This window comes from Giraffa tippelskirchi, chromosome 8 (assembly GCF_054371585.1).
Source record: "Giraffa tippelskirchi isolate mGirTip1 chromosome 8, T2T-mGirTip1v1.2.pri, whole genome shotgun sequence".
Lineage (NCBI taxonomy): Eukaryota > Metazoa > Chordata > Mammalia > Artiodactyla > Giraffidae > Giraffa > Giraffa tippelskirchi.
The window spans coordinates 123202971-123230355 of NC_137282.1; the positions used below are offsets into that span (position 1 = coordinate 123202971).

Here is a 27385-nt window from a genome sequence, read left to right on the forward strand (position 1 = left end):
ACTTTGAGCTGTTTTATTAACACTCTACCCATGAGAAACAGAAGCATCCTAAACTATTCAGTGCACCTGTCATTCTTTAGAACCAAAATGCATTTCAATCACATTCTCCACTCTATTAAGAGAAATACAGTTTTGAATCCTGGAAGGAAAATTATCTTGTGGCTTTGGAATACAAGCTTATTCAGGTAATATAAAATGCCAAGCAGCCTACCATTCCAACTCAGGTAAGGTAATTCCTAATTGTATTTATATCATGGAAAATAGGTATTTCAGCCTTGTTGAAATATTATTGTGAAAGGACTTCTTTTTATCATCAAACTAATGTAACTCAGCATGACTACAAGTGCAGAGAATCTCTGAAAATCCATATACGTCTTCTAAATTGTGAGTCAATTTAATTACTAATTTAACTAAAACTCACAGAAAACCAAGTGTCTTTTAAAAGAAAGATGCTTTTGTTGTACTTTTGAATGTATTTTTAGTTATGGAAATAATTTTTTTAAAAAACCATCAGAATTTTGTTTAAATGCTTTGTTTTCTTTCTTTCTTTCTTTATGTTCCACTAGAACTGTTCAAATTATCTGCATTAACTTCAAAAATGTTTTAATTGGGAGGAAAAACTGAATTTTAAAATGTTTCAAGAAAGTATATTTAGTTATCACTCATAGCATAAGACTGAGCATATTCACTAAAAGAGATGAGGAAACTCCCTTCTAGTGGGTCAGCATTCTCTATCATGTGGCATATATAAGACACACTTAAATGTTTAATAAACTATGTCTTCTTAGGGGTTAGCACATAGGATTGTTTAGGTTGAGGTGGGGGTGTCAGAGCACATATGATCTCCATATAGTAGTCTCCAAGATTCCTGGAACATGCACCAGGAATAAATAATAAAATAATCCATGTGCATGCTTTCATATATGAATATTTGTTTGTTTATTTATTAATTATCTTGTGTGTGTACTCCTGCACAAACATATAAAGTAAAAATTGCACCTAAATGGAAATCAAAATGGTGAAAATAGACATTAATACAGATTAATACCCCCCATGCCCTAATAACGGAGGAGACAGATGGACCCCAGGCTGAGCAGCTGCAACCAGTCTCCTGCTAACATTTCAAGATAAGATACCAGCAGGAGCATTGGGCATTGACTGGGTGGAAGGCAAAGTGACCACAATTTCCTCACTTTTGTGGTCAAGGGGATTTCCTAGCCTGACACATGTGCAAAGAAGGTACTCCATTTAGGGAGGGTGTATGGTTTTTCCAGTGGTCATGTATGGATGTGAGAGTTGGACAGTGAACAAAGCTGAGCACCGAAGAATTGATGCTTTTGAACTGTGGTGTTGGAGAAGACTCTTGAGAGTCCCTTGGACTGCAAGGAGATCCAACCAGTCCATCCTAAAGGAGATTAGTCCTGGGTGTTCATTGGAAGGACTAATGTTGAAGCTGAAACTCCAATACTTTGGCCACCTCATGTGAAGAGTTGACTCATTGGAAAAGACCCTAATGCTGGGAAGGATTGGGGGCAGGAGGAGAAGGGGACGACAGAGGATGAGATGGCTGGATGGCATAACCAACTCGATGGACATGGGTTTGGGTGGACTCCGGGAGTTGGTGATAGACAGGGAGGCCTGGCATGCTGCAGTCCATGGGGTCGCAAAGAGTCGGACACAACTGAGCAACTGAACTGAACTGAACTGAAGGGAGGAAGGAGCTGCCAGCACATGACATGTTCTGCCAACCCCCAGAAACCTTCGAACTGGAATCCATCTTGCCTGAGAGATACACATGACTACCAGGAAGGGCCTTGAGTCAGGTTAATACGGCCACAAGCAAGACAACCGGCCAGAGACGACCCAGAAGACCGCCCCCATGAAAAAGATCTGAGCTGCCCTTAACTATTGGGCCCAACTCACTCTAAGTTCACGTACTCTTCCGCACACATTGCACTGTGCTTCTAATAAATGCTTGATCTGTTTCAAACTTTGGTCTCTCTGCTGAATTCTTTCTTCAAAGAGGACAAGGACCGAGACCCTTCTTCCAGCCGCCTCACTGCTAAGATCACTAACAGGTTGCATTGGCACAACAACTGAGCTGTGGCCCCCATTCTGAGACCACTGCAACACATGTAACTCAGGCTGCTCAGGCACCATGCACAGCTGATTTCTGTGATGCACTGGTTTTGGAACATCATAAGGAGTGGTAAACAATACCCACCAAAGCTGAGAAGCTAGTTTGCCCTAAAATCCAAGGGACAATGTGCTTTAGGAGGCATTCTTTGATGCCCCTTGTGGCTCAGCTGGTAAAGAATCCGCCTGCAATGTGGGGGACCTGGGTTCGATCCCTGGGTTGGGAAGATCCTCTGGAGAAGGGAAAGGCTACCCACTCCAGTATTCTGGCCTGGAGAATTCCATGGACTATATGGGGTCGCAAAGAGTCAGACACGACTGAGAGACTTTGACTTTGATGCCCTTAAAATTTATAGAACAGCCTAGAGAGATGGTGGGGACGGATGAGTGGCATCTATCTTCATGTATAAAGTTAAGTCATGACTCAGTCTTTATGGCTGGTCATGCTCTCTGGCCTTTTCCAGCTCTGGCTTGGAGATTGTCTCATCTGCCACAGAACCCCAGGGAAGCAATGAAGGGTAAAATAAATCTATACTTTGCCAGTCCCATACTCGAGTGCCTTGCCAGTCCCTCATATCTCCCAGTTAGGTTATTCACACACACCTTTTTCTTTCCTGAAGCTCCAGCCTAGGACCTTTGATACCTTCAGGGAGCTAGATGCCTCAGAGACCTCACAGAAGTGTCTCTTTTCCTGGATTTTCTTCAGAAAAGACAAACTCTTTTACCTTAATTCTAAAACCACCTGATTTCAATTAAATGTGCGACATTTGGAAAACACATTAGCATAAGAAGATACACATTTCTTCTTTAGAGCAAGAGCTCAAGTGAAAATAACCCCAGGGTCCTTTCTTAAGACTCCCTAAGGCAGCTGCTCAGCAGAAAAAGTTGAGCTCCATACTAAACTCAGTCTCCCCAGGTGTTTTCCCATTGGGCACCCTCCCCAAGCAGGGCTTCAGGCTCTTCCGAAAGACTGGCAGATGGGCCTTCTGGCAAAGGGTAAGGACCTCAAGGGCAGGTAGAAGAAACCAGAAAAGGAATTTTCGTCATAAGCACCTGAATATCTCTCACGCTATTTACAGTTTTCTTAATCAGTTCAGTAAATGGCAGCATCGCCCAGGCTAAATCTGCTTTCTTTGGTTCAATCAGAGTAGCGTTCTCCCATCAAATGTGCCCACGTGGGTTGAGAGCTTGCCTTCTTCCTCTTTCACTGCCACACAGATCTAAGAGCACGGGCCCTCCAGTGCAGAAGCCGGAGGGCCCAGGAGATGCCACCAAGAGCTCCCATGGATGCTCTGACCTGAAATTCCTTGGCCCTTTTTTTTTAAAGGTTTTTTTTCACGTGGACCATTTTTCAAACTCCTTGAGTTAGTTACAAATTTGTTTCTGTTTCATGTTTTGATTTTTTTTGTCCGTGAGGCATGTGGGATCCTAGTTCCCTGAACAGGGATCGAACCTGCATCCTCTGCATTGGAAAGCAAGGTCTTAACTACTGAACCACCAGGGAAGTCCCTCCCTTACAACTGCATTCATTTTTCTTTTGCCCTTACTTTTCTCCTTGATTTCCCTTTTTTCTTTCTTTCTTTTCCCTTCCGTTTCTTGAAACACTTCCCCTCCATGAAATATCTACCTCAACTGGGTCATTCCGTTCATTCTTCTTAACTGATAAACAATCTAAACCCCAAAGCTTATTGCTAGCAACCTGAACCTTCTAACATCCTGAGAGGTTTATGTCTCTAAGGCAGATTTTGTAATATCTGCCCCACCCCTGACCCTCCACCCTTATAGCTACGCAAGAGTTGCTGCTATAGTATGTCATTTTGGCTCTGGTACCATATTCGTATGGAATTTTCAAGGCCATTCCCTACTGTTATCTCCTCAACAGTGTTCATTCATTTGCTGTTTTAAAATAAATGTTGATCTGAGCATGAGCTGTGTTTCATTCGGTTCTGGAGACAGCGGTGACCTAAACATGCAAAATTCCCTGCCCTCTTGGAGCCTCTATTCTAGAGGCGAGAAAGACAATAAAAGAAAACAAGCTATGTATTAGAGTGTAATAGTGCTGAGGATGGAGAAGGAAACGGCAACCCGGTCCAGTGTTCTTGCCTGGAGAATCCCGTGGACAGAGGAGCCTGGCGGGCTGCCGTCTATGGGATCGCACAGAGTCGGGCACGACTGAAGTGACTTAGCGGCAGCAGCAGCAGCAGTGCTGAGGAACAGATAACAGTGGAAGCTGGATACAGAGCACCAGGTAGTGGAGACAGGAGTAGGATACACTTAAATAAAGTGAACAGGAAGACTTCCTTGAGATGACTTTTAAAAAGGAACTTGAAGGAAGTGAGGAAATGAACCATGCCAACATCTAGAGAAAACTCCTCAGGGAGAGGATGGCGAAAGCCAAGAACCGGAGGTGGGAGGCCACCTAACTGAGAAACAGAGCCTGGGGTGGCTGAGGAACGCAATCCTGGGGAAAGGTCCCTGGAGACGCGGCCAGGAGAGGCTTAGGGAGCCCCGGTCAGATGCGAAGACCTGGCCGCCACTGTGAGGACTTGGGTTTTCACTCTGAGTGAGAAGGGAAACTCTTGGAGTATTTGGAGCAAAGCAGTAACATGATCGATCGCCTTATCCTGTGGAAGGGTCATTCTGGCTGTATTAGGAATAAATAATGGCACCTGACAATACAAAGATAAATAAATTGATGACTTGCAATGGGGAGGGGAGGAGAACAGCAGAGGGACACTGAAATAAGTCTCTTTCTCCAAGAACACTTTTTTGTATAGTTTTGACCATTGAAATCATGCTAGTCTTTAAAATATTCAAAAGGGTAAAATTAAATCAACAACAATGGGGAGGAATCACATTAGTGACTATAAAGAGAAACAAATTAACACAGATATAGAATTGACAACACAATGGAAAACAAAAGAAATTAATCTAACTTTTGAGTTTAATACATATGCCAAAAAAAACAAAAAGGCATAAAACATTAGTGTACAACTCAAAGAACTTATAAAATCGAATACACCCTTAGAATCATCTCCGAGATCAAGAAACAGAACTTCGCCAGCACAGGAGACGTCTTCATTCTCCCTTCCTGTCGCTAACAACCTAAGGCCGACCCCGGGTAACTGCTAACCTACCTTCCAAGAGCACAGAGCAATGTCAGCTGTGGCGGGTGCAGGGGAGGGCTGAGAGGGGTGTGTGTTTTTCTTTAAACTTTTTATTGTTGTTTCTTTATACTTTTTATTGTATTATATTGTTGATTCTGCTCACAGCGCCAACTGTTCCTCTGTACCTCACTGTGCTCACTGTTTGCTGAACCCATGGTAGGCAAGGCGAGAGCTAAGAGGCTGGAAGAAAATGCGCGGAGTTCCATCTGCGTAGGGACTGCAGATGCATTTATTTTCTCCTGGCTGGCACAGCATAATACAACATAACTACACACAACCCTTCAGGGCTTTTCCAGGTGAAGCTTATACGTATTTACAGGACAAAAAGCAGCCCGTGGCCAAGAGAATACCTCGTGAGGCGCATGCACAGTGCTAAACAGTGAGCTCAGCTGTTACATAACCATGCGAAGTCATTGTTTACAGAACATGCTGCGCGAGGCTGTGAGAGCGCGGGGCAAGAGAGCCTGACTGACGCCATCTCGTTCATTTCGCCACACGTATCAACGGTTTTTCTTAGCTCTATATACTGGTAAGTTACCTCAGTCGTGTCCGACTCTGTGCGACCCCATAGATGGCAGCCCAGCAGGCTCCACCGTCCCTGGGATTCTCCAGGCAAGAACACTGGAGTGGGTTGCCATTTCCTTCTCCAATGCATGAAAGAGAAAAGTGAAAGGGAAGTCACTCAGTCGTGTCCGACTCTTAGCGACCCCATGGACTGCAGCCTACCAGGCTCCTCCGTCCATGGGATTCTCCAGGCAAGAGTACTGGAGTGGGGTGCCATTGCCTTCTCCGAGCTCTATATAAGCGGACTCATATGGCATGAACTCTTTTAAGTCTGACCTGTTTTCTTCAATATTATATTTTAAGATTAGTGTATACTGTTATGTGAAGCTGTAGATCCTTCACTGTGGGAGAAAGAAGATATAAATGTGAAGGGGGAAGATCAGAAATAATCCCAATTCAGTGGATGTTAGAGATGGCTAGAAAAATATTTGCTTTTCGTGGCTGCATCTGCTGTAAGGACCTAGAGGCGATGATACCCCAGAAACAATAAACACAGAGGGCACACAAATCTTGATTTCTGGATGCCATACCCCCTTAAAAAGGACCAAGGTTGGAGAAATAACTAATTCCAAAGTTGAGTCAAGAAAAGTACAAGATGACACTAAGACAGGCTGCGACTTGGAACCCTCTGCTGCAATGCTTGCATCTGGACAAACATCTCCTCGAGCAACAAAATACAAAGAAACTATAAGGGACTAAAAATAGCTGTGTGCATGCACAGTTGGGGAAAATTATGGACAACAACATACAAAAGACAAAAACAAAAATTTAGCTGCCACTTTTGAAGAACTGGGAGCAAAAGCAGGGTACTGTACATGCCCCCTGCACACAACACCACCAAAGCAGTGGGCAAAACAGCTAAGCCACCCCTCCTGCCCAACCCCTGGAGTCACCTCTACCCTCACCCCATATAAGGAACCAGCTCACTCACTTGGGTGAGTGAGCCAGCAAGGGAATCTGTTACTTGTTTTTACTCCCGTCTGCTGCAGTGGGGGCTCCAACAAAGCCTTGCTTAAATTTCTTGTCTGGCCTCTAGTCAATTTCCGTTGATCAAGGAGGCAAAGAACCCTGGTAGGGAACAATACTAAAAATTCCACATCAAACATAAATACATGGGGTAGGGGTAGAAAGTTCTTCCTAGCACAACAGTACCAACTAAAAGTAGAAGTAATATCAGAGTTAGAAACAAATGAATCCTAATAAATGCCAAAGCCATCAGAAAAAAAGGCTGAGGAGAGCGTATACAGTCTCAGTGCCTCCTCATAGATTGCTAATTAATTGCACAGAGAGAGGAAATGTTTTACAGCAGATGAATATGGAAGCCATCAACTTATACAAGTAATCAACATGAACATCAACAGTAAAGTAACAAACTGAAATTATGTGCTTTCTTGTGTGATATAACAGGAAGAACACATAGCTTGTATTTCATTCTAGATGAAAATAATAATCTGAATCTCATCATGAGAGAACAAACAAAAATACCCAGATTAAATGACTACCAAACAAATATGCTGCAGTCTTCAAAATGTCAATGTCAGAAAAGACAAAAGTTGAGAAAATGTCCTATATAAAGAAAAGCAAAAAGACATAACATCTAAATATAACACATGACTCTGGGTTACAGTCTGAACTGAAAAGAGACAGTGCTATAATGAACACTGCTATAAAGAGTAGTTCACTAATTTTGCATTAGTCCAAGAAAAAAAGAGTGAGTTTGGGATGAAGGCATAAGCTGTGGAAATTAATATAAAATATATGTTCAAAAACAATATTATATCTATGCTAAATTTCCTAAATTTTATAACTGTAATGGGTTATATTAAGAAAATTTTCTTGTAATTAGAAGATTCATGCTGAAGTATTTTGGAATTAAATATTGTGATGTCAACATCTTACCCTCAGTTGGTTCAACAAAAATGAAGAAGATGATAGATGGTGGTGAAGATAGACAGAGATATAAAGCAAATGTGGCAAAATGTTAAATAACTGGTGAATCCAGCTGAACATTATTTGATGTTCATTGTACTTTTCTTGGGGTTTTTCTGCAGCTTTGACATTTTTAAAATAAAAAAGTAAAAAGTTTGAAAAGAATACATCTATTAAACATTTTTAGTTTTAATTATGCATACCTCGGTTTTAAAAAATTGTAAATATCAGCTTTCAATGTGCTATAATGAATCCTTTGTTAGCCTGAAGCAAAAATACAACTGAACTGTCACTACTTTCTTATTTCGAATGCACAGCGAGTTATCTGGCAATAGATGCTAATCGTAGTAGCTTATTTAAACTGATTTGTTATGACAAGATGTCCTAGGAAAGAACAGGGGTGGGGGACTCTGAAACTTTGCAAAAGAATAAAATATACAGTTAAAAATAGAAGACAATACACTGTCAGGGAGCAGGGGGCAGCAAAGAGGGCAGGTTGGAGGCACTGATTTTGCACAGACAAGGAAGTATGAGTTTGGGACCAAGGCAATAGCCATGGAAGCAGTGAGAACTGGAGAGACTCTCTGCTTTCAGAGTAGATCAGTGATGAGGCTGATGGACTGAATGTGGGGCATGAGAGAAACAGAGAGGAGTCAATGGTTGTCCCAAAGGTTTGGACCTGAGTAAGAAGGCAAATGTGAACAGATGCTTATGGGAGGATGGACACTGGTAGGCAGCTTGGTACGCAATGACTTCTTCAAAGGAAGAGAGGGTGGAGGGCTTCTGAGATGAAGGTTCCATTTTTTGATCTGGGAGACGCTTTAAAGTGACATCACTACAGACACTATGGACGTTAAAAGAATAAGGAAACACTGTGTATGACTGTATGACCACAAAACTATCAACTTTGGGTGATTATAATGTGTCTATATACGTTCATCCGGAGAAGGCAATGGCACCCCACTCCAGTACTCTTGCCTGGAAAATCCCATGGGTGGAGGAGCCTGGTAGGCTGCAGACCCATGGGGTCGCTAGGAGTCGGACACGACTGAGCAACTTCACTTTCACTTTTCCCTTTCATGCACTGGAGAAGGAAATGGCAACCCACTCCAGTATTCTTGCCTGGAGAATCCCAGGGACGGCGGAGCCTGGTGGGCTGCCGTCTATGGGGTCACACAGAGTCGGACACGACTGAAGCGACTTAACAGCAGTAGCAGTATATACGTTCATCTATTACAATGAACGTATCACTCCGGTGGGAGATGTTAAAAATAGGAGAGGTTATGGATATGTGAAGGCAGAGGGTATGTGGGAATCTCTGTACCTGCCCCTCAATTTTACTGTGAGCCTTAAATTATTCTAAAAAATAAAGTCTTAATAATTTTCAAAAATGGTTAAATAACATCTCACAAAGCCATACACCAAGCAAATGGTAGACCTGGAACTCAAATCCAGGCCTTTCTGATGCCATGGCAGTGTGATCTTAACCAATATCCTACAATGCTTCTCAGAGAGATGCCTCTCAGAGCTGTATCTTGCACCACGGCCAGATGGAAATGAAGAGACTGGACTCAAGAAAGGAATGGGCTGGAGATGTGCTCTCAGTGAACGCTGTCACGTCCTTTGCTTACCCACTGAAGGAGCTCCCATCTGCAGACTGGGATTTACTGAAGGAGAAAAGTCTCCCATGGATGCAGTTCCTGGAGAAAAGCCGTCTACAGGCTAAGTGCAATGGATGTGAAATCAGACCTACCCGTGTTATTAGATCTTCCAAGAAGTATGCACTTGTTGCAGAATCTGAACACATTTCTATAGTAACTTGACATCATATCAAAGAACCTTCAAGTCGTGAGGTATATAACTTTCAGACAGAAAATAAATGAAGACAAAATTTTATAGAAGTTCACAACAGCTGAATTTCTGGAATAAAAACAGTATTCAACTGGTCCCTTGATTCTAAGATAAAAAGGCCTTTACAATAGTCAGGATATATTAGGAACAGTTACAGCTGTGCTACCCTGGGGGAACAAGCTTAAAAGGCAATGAAAACACACTAATCTTCCCAATTTGAGAAATTCTAGAAGAAGAAAAATGCCTGAAATTGCAAAACAAAGACCACCTTCTATCCTTATTAACCAAAATAAAAAAGGTCCCTAGCTATTTCACCTGTACACATATCCACCTGCTAGAAGGCATAGAAAAACAATCAAATCACTCTGGAATACATTCATGGTGGATTAGATAAATCCTTTTCTCTCTGTCCTATTTCACTGGCCCCTAGGTAATGTGACCCTGATTGCATGAGTAGTGCCTAGCAAATAAAAGCTGCAGGAACATTCAGTACCCATTCAGTATTCCATCCTCCCAGGCCTGATATACCCAACACCCAGTGTAATTATATACAGCACCATAAACTACAGTGTTATCTCCAGCTACCACTGTGGATAAATCTCAGTTTCAAAGGACACTGTTGGAGAGAAAAACACAGAATGAAACTTCCTAAGTGGAGTGCAAAGTGTCAACTGAAGAGCCTAGGAATGCTTGAGTGCCGGGTTAGGGAAGAGAGAAGGGTGGGACAGGGAAAGGGGGGCAGAAAGAGAAACAGCAGGCAAGTTCAAAGAACGGCCAAGGTGGGGAAGTGAGAACTGTGGCTTCTGATTTTTGCTCTCCTAATGCACAGCTGAGAATATGTTAAGGAGTTAGAATTGCATTTTGAAATACATTTCAAATGTATTTCAGTTGCAAAACACTTCAGAGTTTAGTTACATCTTAAATAAAAAATAATTCTTTAAACTCATGATGCTCCTTCCAACCCACAATTTACTCAAATGATTTCTTGTTACATAAAGTTACAGTAAAATCAACTTTTCCTGGAGTAATTCTAAGTTGAGCATGCATCAGTCCACAGCAACTGGAACATCTGTCACCTGCTACATTATAAACAGTCACACCAACTACAACATACTACGGTGATACGACAGAAGAAACACGAAGGCAGGACACAGCATTGTCGACGTCAAAATCATGACATGGTAACAACACTAAGGAATTTCACCAGTAATGCCAGAGAACTCACAGAGCATTCAAGTCCAAAGTACCAGCTGCCCACGGAGCCTGGTGCCATGTGTCAAACGGGCAGAGGTCGAGAAAACAAATGGTTGTCACGACAAGGTCAGGGTCTGCCGACAGACTCTAATTGGCAAACCCTTGCCTGTGTCAGCTGCTGATATTGATGAGCCGCAAAGATGACAAAGCATTGTTCAGTCATGCCCTCCTTGCTCCCGCCTCCCCAACAACTCTGGACCAGAAATAGAAATGCATCTGTTACTCCAATCGCATCTGAATATATTAACCTATCTCAACCTTAGTGTCGTTCTAAGAGAAATTCTTTGTCTGGAAATGGAGGGAAGCCCTATTTTAAGGTTTTGAAAAGGGCCTAATCTGTTTTGGTTGCAAACGTGTTGTTTAGTCACTAAGCCATGTCCTTCCCTTTTATGACCCCATGGATTATAGCCTGCCAGGCTCCTCTCTCCATGGGACTTCCCAGGCAAGAATACTGGAGTGGATTGAAATTTCCTTCTCCAGGGGATATTCCTGACCCAGGGATCAAATCTGCATCTCCTGCATTGCAGGCAAATTCTTTACCACTGAGCCTCCAGGGCTTCCCTGGTATGTATATATGCATATGTTCATATGTACATATGTATATGATATGTATATATCAAATGACTAAGGCTGATAGAAACTCCTCAAATTGAATGCCTTAAGTAGAGCCTCAATAACATCCATACTAAATTGACACTCTCAAGTCAACTCAAGCAATTTTTCTAGGTATCATCTATGTGCCAGGGACCAAGGAAATAAAAATGAAAAGGTCTGGTTTTGCCCTCACTTGAATTCATAGCCTTATGAGAAAGTGAAAGTCGCTCAGTCATGTCTAACTCTTCGCGACCCCATGAACTATACAGTCCATAGAATTCTCCAGGCCAGAATACTGGAGTGGGTACCCATTCCCATCTCCAGGGGATCTTCCCGACCCAGGGATCGAATCCAGGTCTCCCATGTTGCAGGTGTATTCTTTACCAGCTGAGCCTTATGAGAGAAAGAGGCAAACAGAAAATATTACACAGTGAGGTAACCACTATGTTAATCCATCAATGGGAGAACTGCTCTGCATAATCAGCGTTGGGGAGAAGACACTGGCAGCACATAAAATTTTTTAAAAAGGATTTATAAGTTAAATATATATTTTAAGGGCTCCATATAAAGCAGCCTTTAAGAACTGGAATAATTAGCAAATTATGTAAGGAGAAAATTCACAGAATGAGCAACGCAAATGACAAAAACAAAACAGGAAAAGATATGCAATCTGCCTCGTAATCAGGAAAGTGCAAATGAAACTCATAACGAAATGTCATTTTCTCCCCAACCAAATTGGCAACACTAGATACTGCCAGGATGCAAAGCAACAGATAATGTCACACGCAGCTAAAGGCAGAGTAAGGCCACCTTAGAAAGCAGTTTGGCAACGGCTCAGAACAGGAGACCGTGGGTACGTGCCATGACCAGCAATAGGTGTATAGCCTAGAGAAACTACTCCACCCAGCCCAAGAAATCACGTACCTCAACATTGTATTGATGCTCTCCATTTGAGGAAAATGAGAGTCTAAATGCCCATAAACTTAAGAATAAATAATTAAGTGTGATGTATTTATCCAGTGAAATAGTACAAAGCAATGAAACTAATTCCCTAGAATTATATCAACATACCAATATCCTAAAAATACAATATTTTGAAAACAAGCAAATTATAAGAGAATAACTTCCATGAGATGATTCAAATAAAACATAAACCATCTACATATAATTGTATAGATTACAGGTGGTATTAGTATAAAATGCTCATGAAAATCATAAACACTAAACGCAGGATAGTAAACTATCCTGAGAAAAATAAGATAAAAAGAGGTAGATAAGAAGTTCCATTAACATTTAAAGGTCCTAATTTCCCTTTTTTTATGGATCAGAACTACTGTAAGATACTAAAAATAAGCTCCAAGAATGAAACAAAAGCAAAGGTAAACAAGTAATTGGTTCTGCCTCAAGAAAAATGACAGTAAAATTAGAATGAATAAAATGATGATGAGTCATTACCTGGCATCAAAAAAAAAAAAAATCTGCCATGGAGAAGTCAGAAAGTACCATAAATTTTTGAGAAAAACGTTTTGATCCCAACACTGATTTAAAGGGTCCACTGCTTTCTGCTCACTGATTGCAACTGAGACTGAACATAGTCGCTATGATCAGATACTCTGTGAAATCTGCACAAGCACTAAAGTGCCGTTTTTCATTCCCTCCAGTGGAAACCTACACGTGTCTTACGACCATGAAGGGTAGCACCTCCCAGGATCTTGCTCCTCTTGAAACTCAAATTTCTTGAGGGCAACTCACTTTCAGGGCAAAATCTTTTTGTGATACTGAACAGCGCTGGATCCTACCGTTAGGGTCAGCTTGAAAGGAAGAGAGAAACTGCATCAGTCTATTGATACCTCCATGCAGCACCTCAGCAGTGCGGTAAACAAATACTTATTAAGCACCTACTGTGTTCCCGCCACTGTCATGAGTGAATGGAGGGAGGTGAATTACACACGATCTATTGCTTGCAGGGAGATCCGAGAGGGACTCGCAAATAAACAAGAACACGGGAGAGGGATCCATTAGTGCCAGAGGAGACCAGGGGGGGTGGGGAGATAGGTCTGAACAATAAAATAAATAAAACAGCCTTTTGCAGCAGTTTTAAAGGGCACTTCAGGCAGAATCCCAAAGTCATGAATCTTAGAGTTGGAATAGAGTTCATTTAAAACAAGGTCTCTAAGGTCAGGGTGAGGAAGACTGGGGGAAAGAGGGCATAAAAGGAGGTGAAATAAACATTTTTTCACCAAGCCTGGTGAAGAAATCTCAAGCAGGAATAAATGGTGTGCCTCAGGTAAAAGAGAAAGTGCACAGTACTTTCAAAGTTTCTTCTGGTTCTTTGGATAGATGGTATATCTAGCTAGCTAGCTAGCTATATAAATTTTTTCCTCAGACAAAAATTTATATATCTATCTATAGGATAAAGAGATCAGAAATAAAATCTACCTACTTTTGGCCAATTAATCTTTGACAAAAGAAGCAAGAATATACAATGGAGAAAAGACGGATTCTTCAAAAAGTGGTGCTGGGGAAACTGTAGAGCTACATGTAAATGAGTGAAATTAGATCATTCATTCAAACCATGTGCAAAAATAAATTAAAAATGGATTAAAGACCTAAATGTAAGATACAATAAAACTCCTGGAGGGAAATATCGACAGAGCATACTGACATAAATCACAGTAATATTTTTTTGGATCAATCTCCTAAAACAAAGGAAATAAAAACAGAAATAAACAAATGGGACCTAATTAAACTTAAATGCTTTTGTACAGCAAAGAAAACCATCAACAAAATGAAAAGAAAACCTACTGAATGGGAGAAGATACTTGCAAATGATATGACAAATAATAAGGTCTTAATATACAACATATACTCAGAACTCATACAACTCAACATCAAATTGAAAAATGGGCAAAAGAACAGAGGTTTCTCAAAGAGAAAATGCAGATGGTCAACAGGTACATGAAAAAGTAATCAACATCACTAATCATTAGGGAAATGCAGATTAAAAGCACAATGAGATATCACCACACACTTATAAGAATGGTTATCATCAAAAAGAACACAAATAACAAAGTTAGCAAAAATGTGGAGAAAAGGGGAACCTCATTAACTGTTCATGGAAATCTAAATTGGTGCAGCCACTGTGGAAAACAGTATGGCAGTTTCTCAAAAACTAAGAATAAAACTGTCATGTGACCCAGCAATTCCACCCCTGGGTATATATCCAAAAAAAAAAAAAAGAAACTAATTTGAAAATATTCATGCACCTCAATGTTCATAAGCAGCATTATTTACAATAGCTATTTACAATTATAATTTACAATTACAATAATTGTACAATTATTTACAACGGAAGCAACCTAAACATCCATCAACAGATGGACGGATAACAACGTGGCATACATACTGCTCAGCCATAAAAAAATAATGAAATTTTGACGTTTGCAGCAATGTGGATGGACTCACAGAACATTGTGCTAAGTGAATAAGTCAGACAGAGAAAAACAAATACTGTATGATATGAGCAACATGTGGAATCTAACAGATACAACAAACTAGTGAAATAAAAAAGAAGCAGAATCAGATTCACAGATATAGAGAACAAACTAGTGGTTACCAGTGGAGAGCGGGAAAGGGGAAGGGGCAATATAGGGGTAGAGGGGAAAGGGGGTTATTAGATTATATTAAACCATGTTTGTGAAGCTTTTGATAACTATAAAGCACTATAGAATTTAAAGAATCTTTCATTCAATTTAAAACTTTTTAAATTAAAAAAAAAGTTTCTGCTGGTTCTCTTAGTAGTTGGTAACTTTTTTCTCAGACAAAGATTTATGGACAGAAATGGTATGGACCTAACAGAAGCAGAAGATATTAAGAGGAGGTGGCAAGAATGCACAGAAGAACTATACAAGAAAGACCCGAATGACCCAGATAATCACGATGGTGTGATCAGTCACCTAGAGCCAGACATCCTGGAATGAGAAGTCAAGTGGGCCTTAGAAAGCATCACTATGAACAAAGCTAGTGGAGGTGATGGAATTCCAGCTGAGCTATTTCAAATCCTCAAAGATGATGCTGTGAAAGTGCTGCACTCAATATGCCAGCAAATCTGGAAAACTCAGCAGTGGCCACAGGACTGGAAAAGGTCTGTTTTCGTTCCAATCCCAAAGAAAGGCAATGCCAAAGAATGCTCAAACTACCACACAATTGCACTCATCTCACACACTAGTAAAGTAATGCTCAAAATTCTCCAAGCCAGGCTTCAGCAATACGTGAACTGTGAAATTGAATATATTCAAGCTGGTTTTAGAAAAGGCAGAGGAACCAGAGATCAAATTGCCAACATCTGCTGGATCATCGAAAAAGCAGCAGAGTTCCAGAAAAACATCTATTTCTGCTTTTTCGACCATGCCAAAGCATTTGACTGTGTGGATCACAATAAACTGTGGAAAATCCTGAAAGAGATGGGAATACCAGACCACCTGACCTGCCTCTTGAGAAACCTGTATGCAGGTCAGGAAGCAACAGTTAGAACTGGACATGGAAGAACAGACTGGTTCCAAATAGGAAAATGTGTACGTCAAGGCTGTATATTATCACCCTGCTTATTTAACTTAGATGCAGAGTACATCATGAGAAACGCTGGGCTGGATGAAGCACAAGCTGGAATCAAGATTGCTGGGAGAAATATCAATAACCTCAGATATGCAGATGACACCACCCTTATGGCAGAAGGTGAAGAAGAACTAAAGAGCCTCTTGATGAAAGTGAAAGAGGAGAGTGGAAAAGTTGGCTTAAAACTCAACATTCAGAAAACTAAGATCATGGCATCTGGACCCATCACTTCATGGCAAATAGATGGGGAAACAGTGGAAATTGTGTCAAACTTTATTTTGGGGGGCTCCAAAATCACTACAGATGGTGATCGCATCCATGAAATTAAAAGACGCTTACTCTTTGGAAGGAAAGTTATGACCAACCTAGACAGCATATTAAAAAGCAGAGACATTACTTGGTCAACAAAGGTCTGTCTAGTTAAAGCTATGGTTTTTCCAGTGGTCATGTATGGATGTGAGAGTTGGACTGTGAAGAAAGCTGAGCACCGAAGAATTGATGCTTTTGAACTGTGGTGTTGGAGAAGACTCTTGAGGGTCCCTTGGATGCAAGAAGATCCAACCAGTCCGTCCTAAAGGAGATCAGTCCTGGGTGTTCATTGGAAGGACGGATGTTGAAGCTGAAACGCCAATACTTTGGCCACCTCACACGAAGAGTTGACTCATTGTAAAGACCCTGATGCTGGGAAGGATTGGGGGCAGGAGGAGAAGGGGACGACAGAGGATGAGATGGCTGGATGGCATCACCGACTCGATGGACATAAGTTTGGGTAAACTCTGGGAGTTGGTGATGGACAGGGAGGCCTTGTGTGCTGCAATTCATGGGGTCGCAAAGAGTCGGACACGACTGAGCAACTGAACTGAACTTGCATCAAATGTTCCCTTGGTATCTCTAATTTTCTTGAAGAGCTCTCTAGTCTTTCCTGTTCTATTGTTTTCCTCTATTTCTTTGCATTGATCACTGAGGATAGATGGCTAACAAACACATAAAAAGACGCTCAACATTGCTCATTACTGGAAAAATGCAAATCAAATCTAAAAAGAGATATCATCTCACACCACTCTGAATGGTCATCACCAAAGAGTCTACAAACAATAAATGCTGGAGAGTGCATGGACAAAAGGGAATGCTGTTGTACTGTTGGTGGAAATGTAAATTGATACAGCCACTATGGAAGATGGTACGGATTTTCCTTAAAAAACTAGGAATAAAACCACCATATGACTCAGCAATCCCAATCCTAGGCGTATACCCTGAGGAAACCAAAATTGAAAGACATATGTATCCCATTGTTCATTGCAGCACTATTTATAATAGTTAGAACATGGAAGAAACCTAGATGTCCCTCAACAGATGAATGCATAAAGAAGCAGTGGTACATATACACAATGGAATATTACTCAGCCATAAAAAGGAATGCCTTCGAGTCAGTTCTAATGAGGTAGATGAACCTAGAACCTATTATACAGAGTGAAGTAAGTCAGAGAGAGAAAGATAAATATCGTATTCTAACGCATATATATATGGAATCTAGAAAAATGTTACTGAAGAATTTACTTACAGGGCAACAATGGAGAAGCAGACATAGAGAATAGACTCTATTCTCTATGGACATGGAGAGAGGGGAGGGAGAGGGTGAGATGTCTGGAGAGAGTAACATGAAAACTTACATTGCTATACGTAAAATAGATAGCCAACTGGAGTTTGCTGTATGGCTCAGGAAACTCAAACAGGGGCTCTGTATCAACCTAGAGGGGTGGGATGGGGAGGGAGATGGGAGGGAGGTTCAGAAGGGAGGGGATATATGTACACCTATGGCTGATTCATGTTGAGGTTTGACAAAAAACAATAAAATTCTGTAAAGCAATTATCCTTCAATAAAAAATAAATTAATTTTAAAAAGGACAGATTTTATGTCTATTTCTAAAGAAACTGCTACCTTAAGGATTCTGCAGAAGCTGTTGAAGGTTCATTAGGTACTGTTCTGAAAGAAAGAGTTAAAGTGCCAGTTTCAGGTGTTCCCCTTTGTTTTATTTCTGAGCTATGTTTTATTGAATGTGCTGGGCATTTAATGTAATGACAACTGTGAAACAGTATGTCAAACTCAATTTCTTTCTTCTTTTTATCAATTTCAGTATATTTGATTAATTCAGCTACAAATACACACTGTATCCTGAATTAATTTCAGTGTCCTGCTAAAGATCAAATGCCAACTCATGAAATTTAAAATTCATGAGTGCTTCTCACATTAATCTCAACCTCCATCTCTCCTAGAAGAGATTATGCCTCGATAAATACATGCCTTTGGGAAAATTACAGTGACTTTGCTGTCCATAGGATGTTGGAATTTCATAAGGTTTCCCAAATAATTTCATGTGTCAATGCCCCTGATGAAGGCAGAAAAATGTACATAATTCATTTGAAAAAAAAAAATATCTCATCTGCTTTAAAATGAGCATGGGACTTTTTTCCTCTAGATATCACTGACGTTGAATACTTAGGTTTGAGATAAATCATAATTTCATCAAAGCAATCTCTTTCTCCACTTAACTCTCACATTATTTTTTGGATGAGGCATCACTTTCTAATTAGTATTGTATTGATTTGTGGTCATGTTTATCCTCCTTATTTGACTAGAAAGTCACCGAGGGCTCTGAGTGTGGTTTTTACATCTTTGGAGCAACCGTGGCGCCTGATTCAGGGCTTTGGACAATGAGGAAGTTTCTTAAGTGTTTGCTGAAGTAACAAATCACCTGAAAACCCAATCTATTTCTCATTAAATTATAATAATACAATTCTGGAAGGAATATTTATTGCCTTCCCTCACTCACTATGAATCTAAACTGTGTTTAAACTGGCCTTCCTAAGTAAGGAAATTTTACAGTGTGTTACACATTGTGATCTAAACCCCAGAAAGTCCTCTTGCCTCTAAATATTCAGAAATTTGTGTTACTATGGATACACGCACACTCATATTGCTTAGAATTTCCTTCTAAAATGAGTGAAGAAGATGCCATCAGTCATTCATACATCAATTGGAGTTAGTCAAAGTATTTCTTTCCTGAAAACCTCAGGAATTAGGATAAAAGGGGTTTATGAGCCAAATATATTGCACACGGTTAATGCTGATAGAAATAGAAACTTGCTTATTGCTTTTAGAGGAAGACTTGGCTATGTGTGTGAACATACATGCTGATACATAGAAATGTTGATGCCTTTAGCCTAATAATCCAATGTTTGGAATTTGTTTTAAGTAAATAATGTGAAAATGAAAAAAATAAGCAAGGACATTTATAACAGTGTTTTAAGAGGAAAATATAAAACTAATACCAAGTCAAATAATACCGAGCCAAAAAATCAATAATAGAAAAGGTATTTGAGATTTATATAAAAATTTGATGACTGACTCTACAGCTAAGATAAATGTAGAAAGGATAAAATAATGCTGAATAGACAAAAGAAAATATGAAATTATATATATATTTTTTTACAACTACATATAATTTCATTGGTATGAAAATTGGAAGAGATCATCCAAAAAAGGATTACATATATAGTTATCAGAGCTGGAAATCCATTCTGAAAATATTATTGATAAAGCAAAAACTATTAAATCTGCAAAAAGTTTCAGATGAGGACCAGGAGTAGTGTATGAACTTATATTGACTAAGTAAATTGGAGGTGTCCTGGACTAGACATTTCATGAAGGGCTGCAGCATCCCATGGAAGGAATAGTAACAAAACCCACAAGACTGGAGGACACCAAAAAATTAACCCAAGTGTTTCAAATGCTGTCTGAGATTGACCTGTCTGAAAGATCCCAGAGTTATAACTTCACTTAGAATTAATCGTAAGTCTCAGTGGTATATTCTTCCTTATAGTTTCACTGATGCCTTTATGCTCTAGTTTAAGACTTTTGTGATTGCTTTTCCCTAGGCAGAAACAATGATTTAGCTAGAATTCATACTCAGTGCAGTTCCTTTTATACATTTAGTCGTTATCTTTACATATGCATCTAAATCCTCTTTAAAATAGTAAGAAGCCTCTATCCTTGATTCCTTTTAACTAGAGGTAACTCACATGAAACAAGAAATGATTCATAATAATTTAGTCCTAATAACAATAGCAAACACAAAATGAGTGTGTATCGGGCAGCACTCTGGGGTTTGGTAAGGAGCAGCTCATTTTCGTCACATAACAACAAAATGACATGAGTTCTTTCACAGTCTTCAGATTTGAAAACCAAGGGAGAAAGAAATTCATCGCCCCAGATTTTCTAACTAGTTTGAGCAGAGCTGCAACTTATGCACCAAACATCTAAATGAAAAGCCACTAAATCACTTTCAATTCTACCTCTCTTTAGGCATTAACTCCCTCCTGCTAAAAAATCATGAGGGAGTTAATAATTATCTTAGCAACATGGAAGAACTCTATTAAGGGAGAGCTCCTGAAGGGCTTGCTAATTCTAGATTCTCCCAGATCTGAACTCAGAAGTAATTATGATATAGTGTGTTATACAGTTAAACTCCCTAATACTTTAAAAATTATCAGTTGCTGAAGATGAGTTATTTGGTACTGTGTCAATTAACTACTTTGTCTCCAGTATTCCTGAATCTCCTCTTCCTTCCAGATTCTTAATAGTTCTGAAGAGCTACAAATAGACCTTGACTCACATAAGGGCAGAAATGTTTATCTTGTGGTTTTTTTTGAGAGGCTTTTGAAAGAGACTTTGAGTCTCAAGAGTGTGTAACACACACTCTTCCTTACTGTGCTCATAAATTAAATCTCCCTATCATAGTGGGCACTGATGCTTTTGGGGAAGAAGTTGAAGGGGACAAAACTCCTGGCTTCTGCATTTTAGCCACCAGCAGACAGTGACCTGATACTATGAAAATATTCACACTTCTAATGCTCCTTTCTCCAGAATTGAATAAATTAATCCCATACCCTGGACTATAAATCAATGTGTGCCTTGTTGCTGACTCTTGATTCTGAGGATTGATTGGAGTTAACACAGAAAAACTAATGAGGAAAATTAGGCGGGTCCACCATAACTTCTGTCTCTTATTTTTATGATTTTCTTTTAAGTCAAAATTATCCCCACACATCTGGGTTATTTCCAAACTAGAGCCAACAGCTTTTAGGAGTCAGAAAAGCAGAGTTCATTAGTACTAGAACCTCAAGCAAGGGAAGTCCAGTCAAGGTACAATTTTTAAAATGGCTTACCTTATTTCCAATGAAACACTCCTTGGAATTTCTGAGAAAGCAAATTACTTAACTTAAATCTATAAATGATCTTTCTGACTCTTCATTTGTACCAATTAAATGTTCAGGGTAGAATTCTAAAAGTACCCAACGCATTCTCTAAAAGTACCCATTGCCCAATATCTACCTTCAGCAATAAAATTTGGAAGATTTTTGCTCTCTGTATTAACAAAGCTCACACATATGCACGCATGCACACACACACACACATACACACACACAGACAAACACACACACCACTGCCCCAACTCTGCCACCCATGGGACACAAGATATAACTGATCGTGTCTATTTTTTTAAGGTTTAGCTTTTAGGGTAAATGTATCTTAAGCAGATTTACTTACCATAATAATGTTTAACTAAATAAATACAAATGGTTTAAATTGCTTAATACCTATTTGCATTACAAATTACATTGTACAAGTTACAATTACATTGTAACTAAATGATAAGCAAAGAAATTAATTCTATGGACAGAGTTTGTATGCAGGCTTCCCAGGTGGCTCAGTGGTAAAGAAATCACCTGCCAGTGCAGAAGACTCGGGTTATTGGGTTCGATCCCTGGGTCAGAAAGATCCTCTGGAGGAGGAAATGGCAGCTCACTCCAGTATCTTTGCTAGGATAATCTCATGGACAGAAGAGCCTGGTGGGCTATAGTCCATAGGGTCTCAAGAGTCGGATACTACTGAGTGGCTGAGCTTGATGGCTTGACAGTGTTCATATACCATTGTTAAATATGCCAAACTCATAATATCTTTATCCTATGCAAAATATTTCCTCCAAATATTACAAAATAATTCAGCTTCAAATGGAACTTTTGTCCAATTAAGTTTTCAAAGCACACATACATTCATACCAATTGACAAGAGAGAGTTTTCAGGTTAAAAAAGAAGCAAGGTGAGGGGAGAAACATCAGCGAAGTGAGGGATCACAGGAAGAAGAAAAAGGTCTCATACTTTGGCCCATTTTCATTCTGGCCCTGAACATTCATTTATCATTCAACAAACATTTATTGAGAACCTACTAAGTGGCAGACACACAATCTGGATCCCTGTTTAAAAATATAAAAAAAAAACTACTTTAAACTTGAATTTTTCCTTATTTTCATTTGTTTGCCAATGACCATAGGCAAGTTCTTTCATTCTTTTCTACTTTAAAAACATGAGAAATGGATGTTAAAGTTAAGCCAGGATTAACAGAGGCTTAGAACAGGATTCTGTTGAGGAGTGAGTAAGCGCTTCTGTTCCTCATCTCTCTCTTCTTTCCCATCCATCCTATGACACTTAGGCGGGCAGAAAATGAAAGGGCCTCCCCTTTCAGGAAAAAGTGAATAAATTAGATTGCAGTTAAAAGTTCAGAAAAGTGAGCAAGTGGAGACTAGCCTAGACTGTAGATCATCAGAAAGTCTAAAGCAGATTTGACTTCATCGTCTAAAGCAGACTATAAAGGTGCTTTTAGGGCTACTGACCTGACTGATCCACAGAGTGAAACAGTCAGAGAGAGTCTCTTAAAATATTCTGTGACATTAGCTGTAGGGGATAGACGGATTGATGGATTAAATTCAAGCATTTTAGAGAAAGGTTTGTCAGAACTTGACAACAAATTGGGAGATTGGGACTGACCTATATACACTACTGTGTGTGAGACAGGTAGCGAGTGGGAACCTGCAATATACAGCTCAGGGAGCTCAGCTCAGTGTGGTGACCTGGTGAGAGGCGGGAGGGAAAGAGATCCGAGAGGGATGGGATAGATGTGATTCACTTCGTTGTACAGCAGATACGTACACAGATATTGTGAAGCAGCTCTATGCACCCACCCCTCAAAAAAAAAAAAAAACCTATGTGAATACACTTATACTACTGAACTGCACACTTAAAAATGATTAAGTGGTAAATAAAAAATGATAGTTACCTATATCTCTAAAAAAATGTATTTTGGTGGATGTATTACAGTGTCTACTATGCCAATCTATATTACAGAAAGCGTCTCCCATATAGGATGCTAAAGGAGTTATAGAATGAAGTTTTAATTTTAACCACAGACACACACACACAAAAGAACTTGACAATGGAGAGGAGTGGAGGGTAGGGCAAGGGGGGAAGGGATTGCTGTGATTGGGACGCCAAGAGAAGAGAGAGCCAACAGCCAGAGAGCTAACACTTGAGGACAGCATTTGGATTTGAAGGGAGGAATCCTACAAAAAGTTTCCGCAGTTCTAATGTTGAAAGTAATTTGTTCTCTGCTCTGGTTCATTGGCTCCCATCACTCAGATGGGGAAGGACCAGAACTGATGACTCGCGAGGCTATTACCTTGTTTATCACAAAGGTGTCTGATGTAAAATCAGGTCAGCTGGAAAAGATTTCAGAAATCTCCTAAAATGAAATGTTTTAAATGCGCAGAGTGAAAATAAGTACATTTCAAAGCAAAGGTTTTTAAAAGAGAGTGGCTTAAAAAAAATGGATGGTACCAATTTGAGAGAGTAATAGGATTTGTCACAAATACCTGAGCAACCCCGTTGCTCTAAACTGACCTTCGATTTTTCTTCCCTCCCCTTCTGGCCTTTTCCTCTATACCCATGTGACACTTACCCTTTGACTTTGTCTTTCACATCTGCATTGTTAATATTATTATAATTTGCATTCCATTTTTTCCACTAATTCCCCAGTGGAAACTCCCTGAGGGCAGGAATGACATCGTACTCATTTTTGTATCCAGATACTGACACAGTGTTTAATACATAAAAGGTCTCATTTTATTCAATACTGTTTTATTGGGATATAATTACATTACAGTGTTAGTTTCTGCTGTACAGGAAGTGAATCAGTTATCCGTATACATATACCCCTTCCCTCGTGGACCTTCCTCCCAGCCCCCACATCCCATCCCTCTAAATCACCACAGACACTGAACCTTCCCCCCTGTGCTTTAGAGAAGTTTCCAGTAGCCACCTATTTTACCCATGGCAGTATATCAATCCCAGTATCCCAATTCAGACCACATGTTCTTTCTCTACACCTGCATCTCTATTCCTGCCCTGCAAATAGGTTCATCAGTACCATTTTTCTAGATTTCATATACACGGGTTAACACGGGTTAATACACAGTATTCGTTTTTCTCTTTCTGACTTACTTCACTCTGTATGGCAGACTCTAGGTCCATCCACATCTCTACAAATGACCCAATTTTGTTCCTTTTTATGGCTAATATTTCATTGTATATAGGTACCACACCTTTTTTATCCATTCGTCTGTCAATGAACATTTAAGTTGTTTCCATGTCCTGGCTATTATAAATTATGCTGCAATGAACACTGGAGTGCATATGTTTTTTAAATTCAATTTGTATGTTTTGTCTCTGGAATTATATAAATTTTTCTAAGGTTGGAACCCAGTGCCCTGCATAAAGCCTTGAGCAAAATGGAATAATAGTCAAGAAGATTACTTTCGTGTTTTGTACACTTTACAGTTAGGAAAAAACATATACTATCACATTTGATCTTCAAGGCAGCCCAGCAAGCCAAAGTTTCACTCCCAGGTATGGGTAAGGAACAGGTGCGTATTTTAAGCCATCAACTCAGGACCACAAGGCTGGCAGGCACTATCTGGAGCTCAGCTTCCTCCTAATACAGGCTGGTCCACTGCTTATTTGGTCCTTGTCCTCAGGACAAGTTACTCAATTAACTGAACCATCTCCACTTTCTTAGCTCCACTTCTTCCTGAACCAGGTGCTTTTCTACCAATAAGATGACATACTTGAAAAACAGAAGCAAGTTGGGAAAACTGTTTCAAGGGGTAAAATTAACAAACTGTGGAAGTGAAAGTCACCGAGTTGTGTCTGACTCTTTGTGATCCCATGGACTGTAGCCCGCCAGGCTCCTCTGTCCATGGAATTCTCCAGGACAGAATACTGGAGCAGGTAGCCATTCCCTTCTCCAGGGGATCTTCCCAACCCAAGGATCAAACCTGGGTCTCCTGCATTGCAGGCAGATTCTTTACCATCTGAGCCACCAGGGAAGCCCAAATTGTAGGTGACAGTTTCTAGTGACTCAGACACTTTCCTAAGACAACTCAATCCCTTTCGATCTTTGGTAAACTTCCCCCCTTGCCCACAGTGAACCCGAAGAGAACTTTCAAACACAACACAGATGTAAATTTCTTTATAACCCAAAATTGATAAAAGCCTAAACTTCTGTTCTTAGTAAATATTCCTAGATGTCTCTCCCCTGTCTGTCCCCATCTGATTGCCTCCCCAGGGCACTGTGGCTAAATATATATATATATATGTTTGTATGTCTTCTGTATCAAATATATGTATATACATTCTCTTCTATCCTTACACTGTGACTGAATCTTTTTTTAATTCTCTCCTTTTCCAACCCCTTCTTCCTACTAAATTATTGTCCTTACTAAATAATTTTTTATTCTGTAAGCTCTTTTGCAGCTATGTACTTTCAAAAATAAGATACTAGAATAATTGCTACTTTTGCAACCCTTGACCAATGTATTGTAGTCAATATATTAGTATTGAAATACTCTTGTATAACGTTATTACACTCAATTTATAAAGGGGGAGAATTAGAGCAATGGAAAAGTGGACATTTTTCAAACATTGTTTCTCACCTCCGTTCCTTAGATTTCCTTTTCATCTAAAGATGCCGAGGGACTTCCCTGGTGATCCTGTGGTCAAGACTCCATGCTCCCAATTCAGGGGGCCTGGGTTCAATCCCTGATCAGGAAACTAGATGCCACATGTCACAACTAAGAACCTGCATGCTGCAGTGGAGATCAAAGATCCCACATGCCAAAACTAAGACTCAGCAGAGCCAAATAAATAAATATTTTTAAGTGAAAAAATAAAGACACTAAAACATTATCGATATATGTATGACTGGGCAGATGAAATAGCACAGCTCTGGTTAAGATGCAAAGTGGGAACCACAGCTCACGACTCTGACCTCCACACAGAATCACTGAACAAGGCACCAGAAGGATGTTCTCATCCAGCTGAGGGCTGTTTCCTGTGCTCTCTGACCTGGCCCTTCGAAGACACTTAGGGAGGTGGGTTGTAACAGTGAAAGGTCAAATTACATCACAGGTAAATAACATCTCTCCTAAGATTTCTTACATCTCAGGTGAACTCATTAGGAAAAAGGAGTCGCTAAAATATTAATAACTATGATTTAGGAGAATGTCATTTAACCATGAAGCACTTCCAAATTTTGGCAAGAACACCGTGTATTTAAGATGTAATACTGCCATCTTTTAAAAGTAGAGTAGATACTAAAGCTTTCAGTGGCTCTGGAGGTAGCTAGCCATTTCTGGGGCATATTTGAAACTACATAAGATTTCCCCAAACATGATAACAGATTATGTCAATTCCACTTTTCCATTGCTCTAATTCTCCCCATTTATAAATTGAGTGTAATAATGTTATACAAGACTATTTCATTGACTGTCTTAAAAATCTTTCAACAGAAGTCTACTTTTTGGACAAAATTTTGGGAGAAATCAATACATATCCACTGTGAATGAAATAGGTCTAATCGTCAATCTAGGTTCAAAATATATTGAGAACTATTAATAAATGAGAAAACACCCATTGGAGAAAAGAAACTAAATATAATCAGGCTAATGGAGAGATCGTTCCATTCATAAATCAAAGTGATAGAAAACAAAGTCAGACTCTTTTTCTCTCTAAACAACCATTAACTAGCTAGCCAATCACTATAAAGAAATGCTAGGAGATGAGGGAGGGAAGGATTGAGAGCTTGGATTAACAGATGCAAACTAGTGCCAGAAAACCATCTATTTCTGCTTTTTGACTATGCCAAAGCCTTTGACTGTGTGGATCACAATAAACTGTGGAAAATTCTGAAAGAGATGGGAATACCAGACCACCTGACCTGCCTCTTGATAAACCTGTATGCAGGTCAAGAAGCAACAGTTAGAACTGGACATGGAACAACAGACTGGTTCCAAAGAAGAAAAGGAGTATGTCAAGGCTGTATATT

The 27385-nt window shown here is 39.8% G+C and overlaps 1 protein-coding gene and 2 long non-coding RNA genes across 53 annotated transcripts in view; 1 reads left to right on the plus strand and 2 right to left on the minus strand.

Annotated features, from left to right (window-relative positions):
- The window catches only part of MLIP (muscular LMNA interacting protein), a 277308-nt gene that overhangs the window by 178074 nt on the left and 71849 nt on the right, over nucleotides 1-27385 (minus strand). The window contains exon 1 of one of the 50 annotated variants that reach the window (XM_081519816.1): nucleotides 10873-11115. The exons of the other annotated variants lie outside the window; for them this stretch is intronic. Within the exon in view, the coding sequence (XP_081375942.1) occupies nucleotides 10873-10920 (48 nt within the window). The 5' untranslated portion in view covers nucleotides 10921-11115. Of the gene's footprint in view, nucleotides 1-10872; nucleotides 11116-27385 lie in introns of those variants that run through there. 50 annotated transcript variants of the gene reach the window in all.
- On the minus strand, nucleotides 531-8319 carry LOC145517427 (uncharacterized). 2 transcript variants are annotated; one of them, XR_014062035.1, is made up of 2 exons: nucleotides 6069-8319; nucleotides 531-2407 (listed from the first exon to the last, which is right to left on the minus strand). It is a non-coding gene; the product is annotated as an uncharacterized LOC145517427 (long non-coding RNA). The 2 variants fall into 2 exon arrangements; XR_014062036.1 differs by lacking the exon at nucleotides 531-2407 and adding an exon at nucleotides 5351-5924 and having other exon boundaries at nucleotides 6069-8181.
- On the plus strand, nucleotides 3702-8466 carry LOC145517428 (uncharacterized). Its single transcript, XR_014062037.1, has 2 exons — nucleotides 3702-4251; nucleotides 6268-8466. It is a non-coding gene; the product is annotated as an uncharacterized LOC145517428 (long non-coding RNA).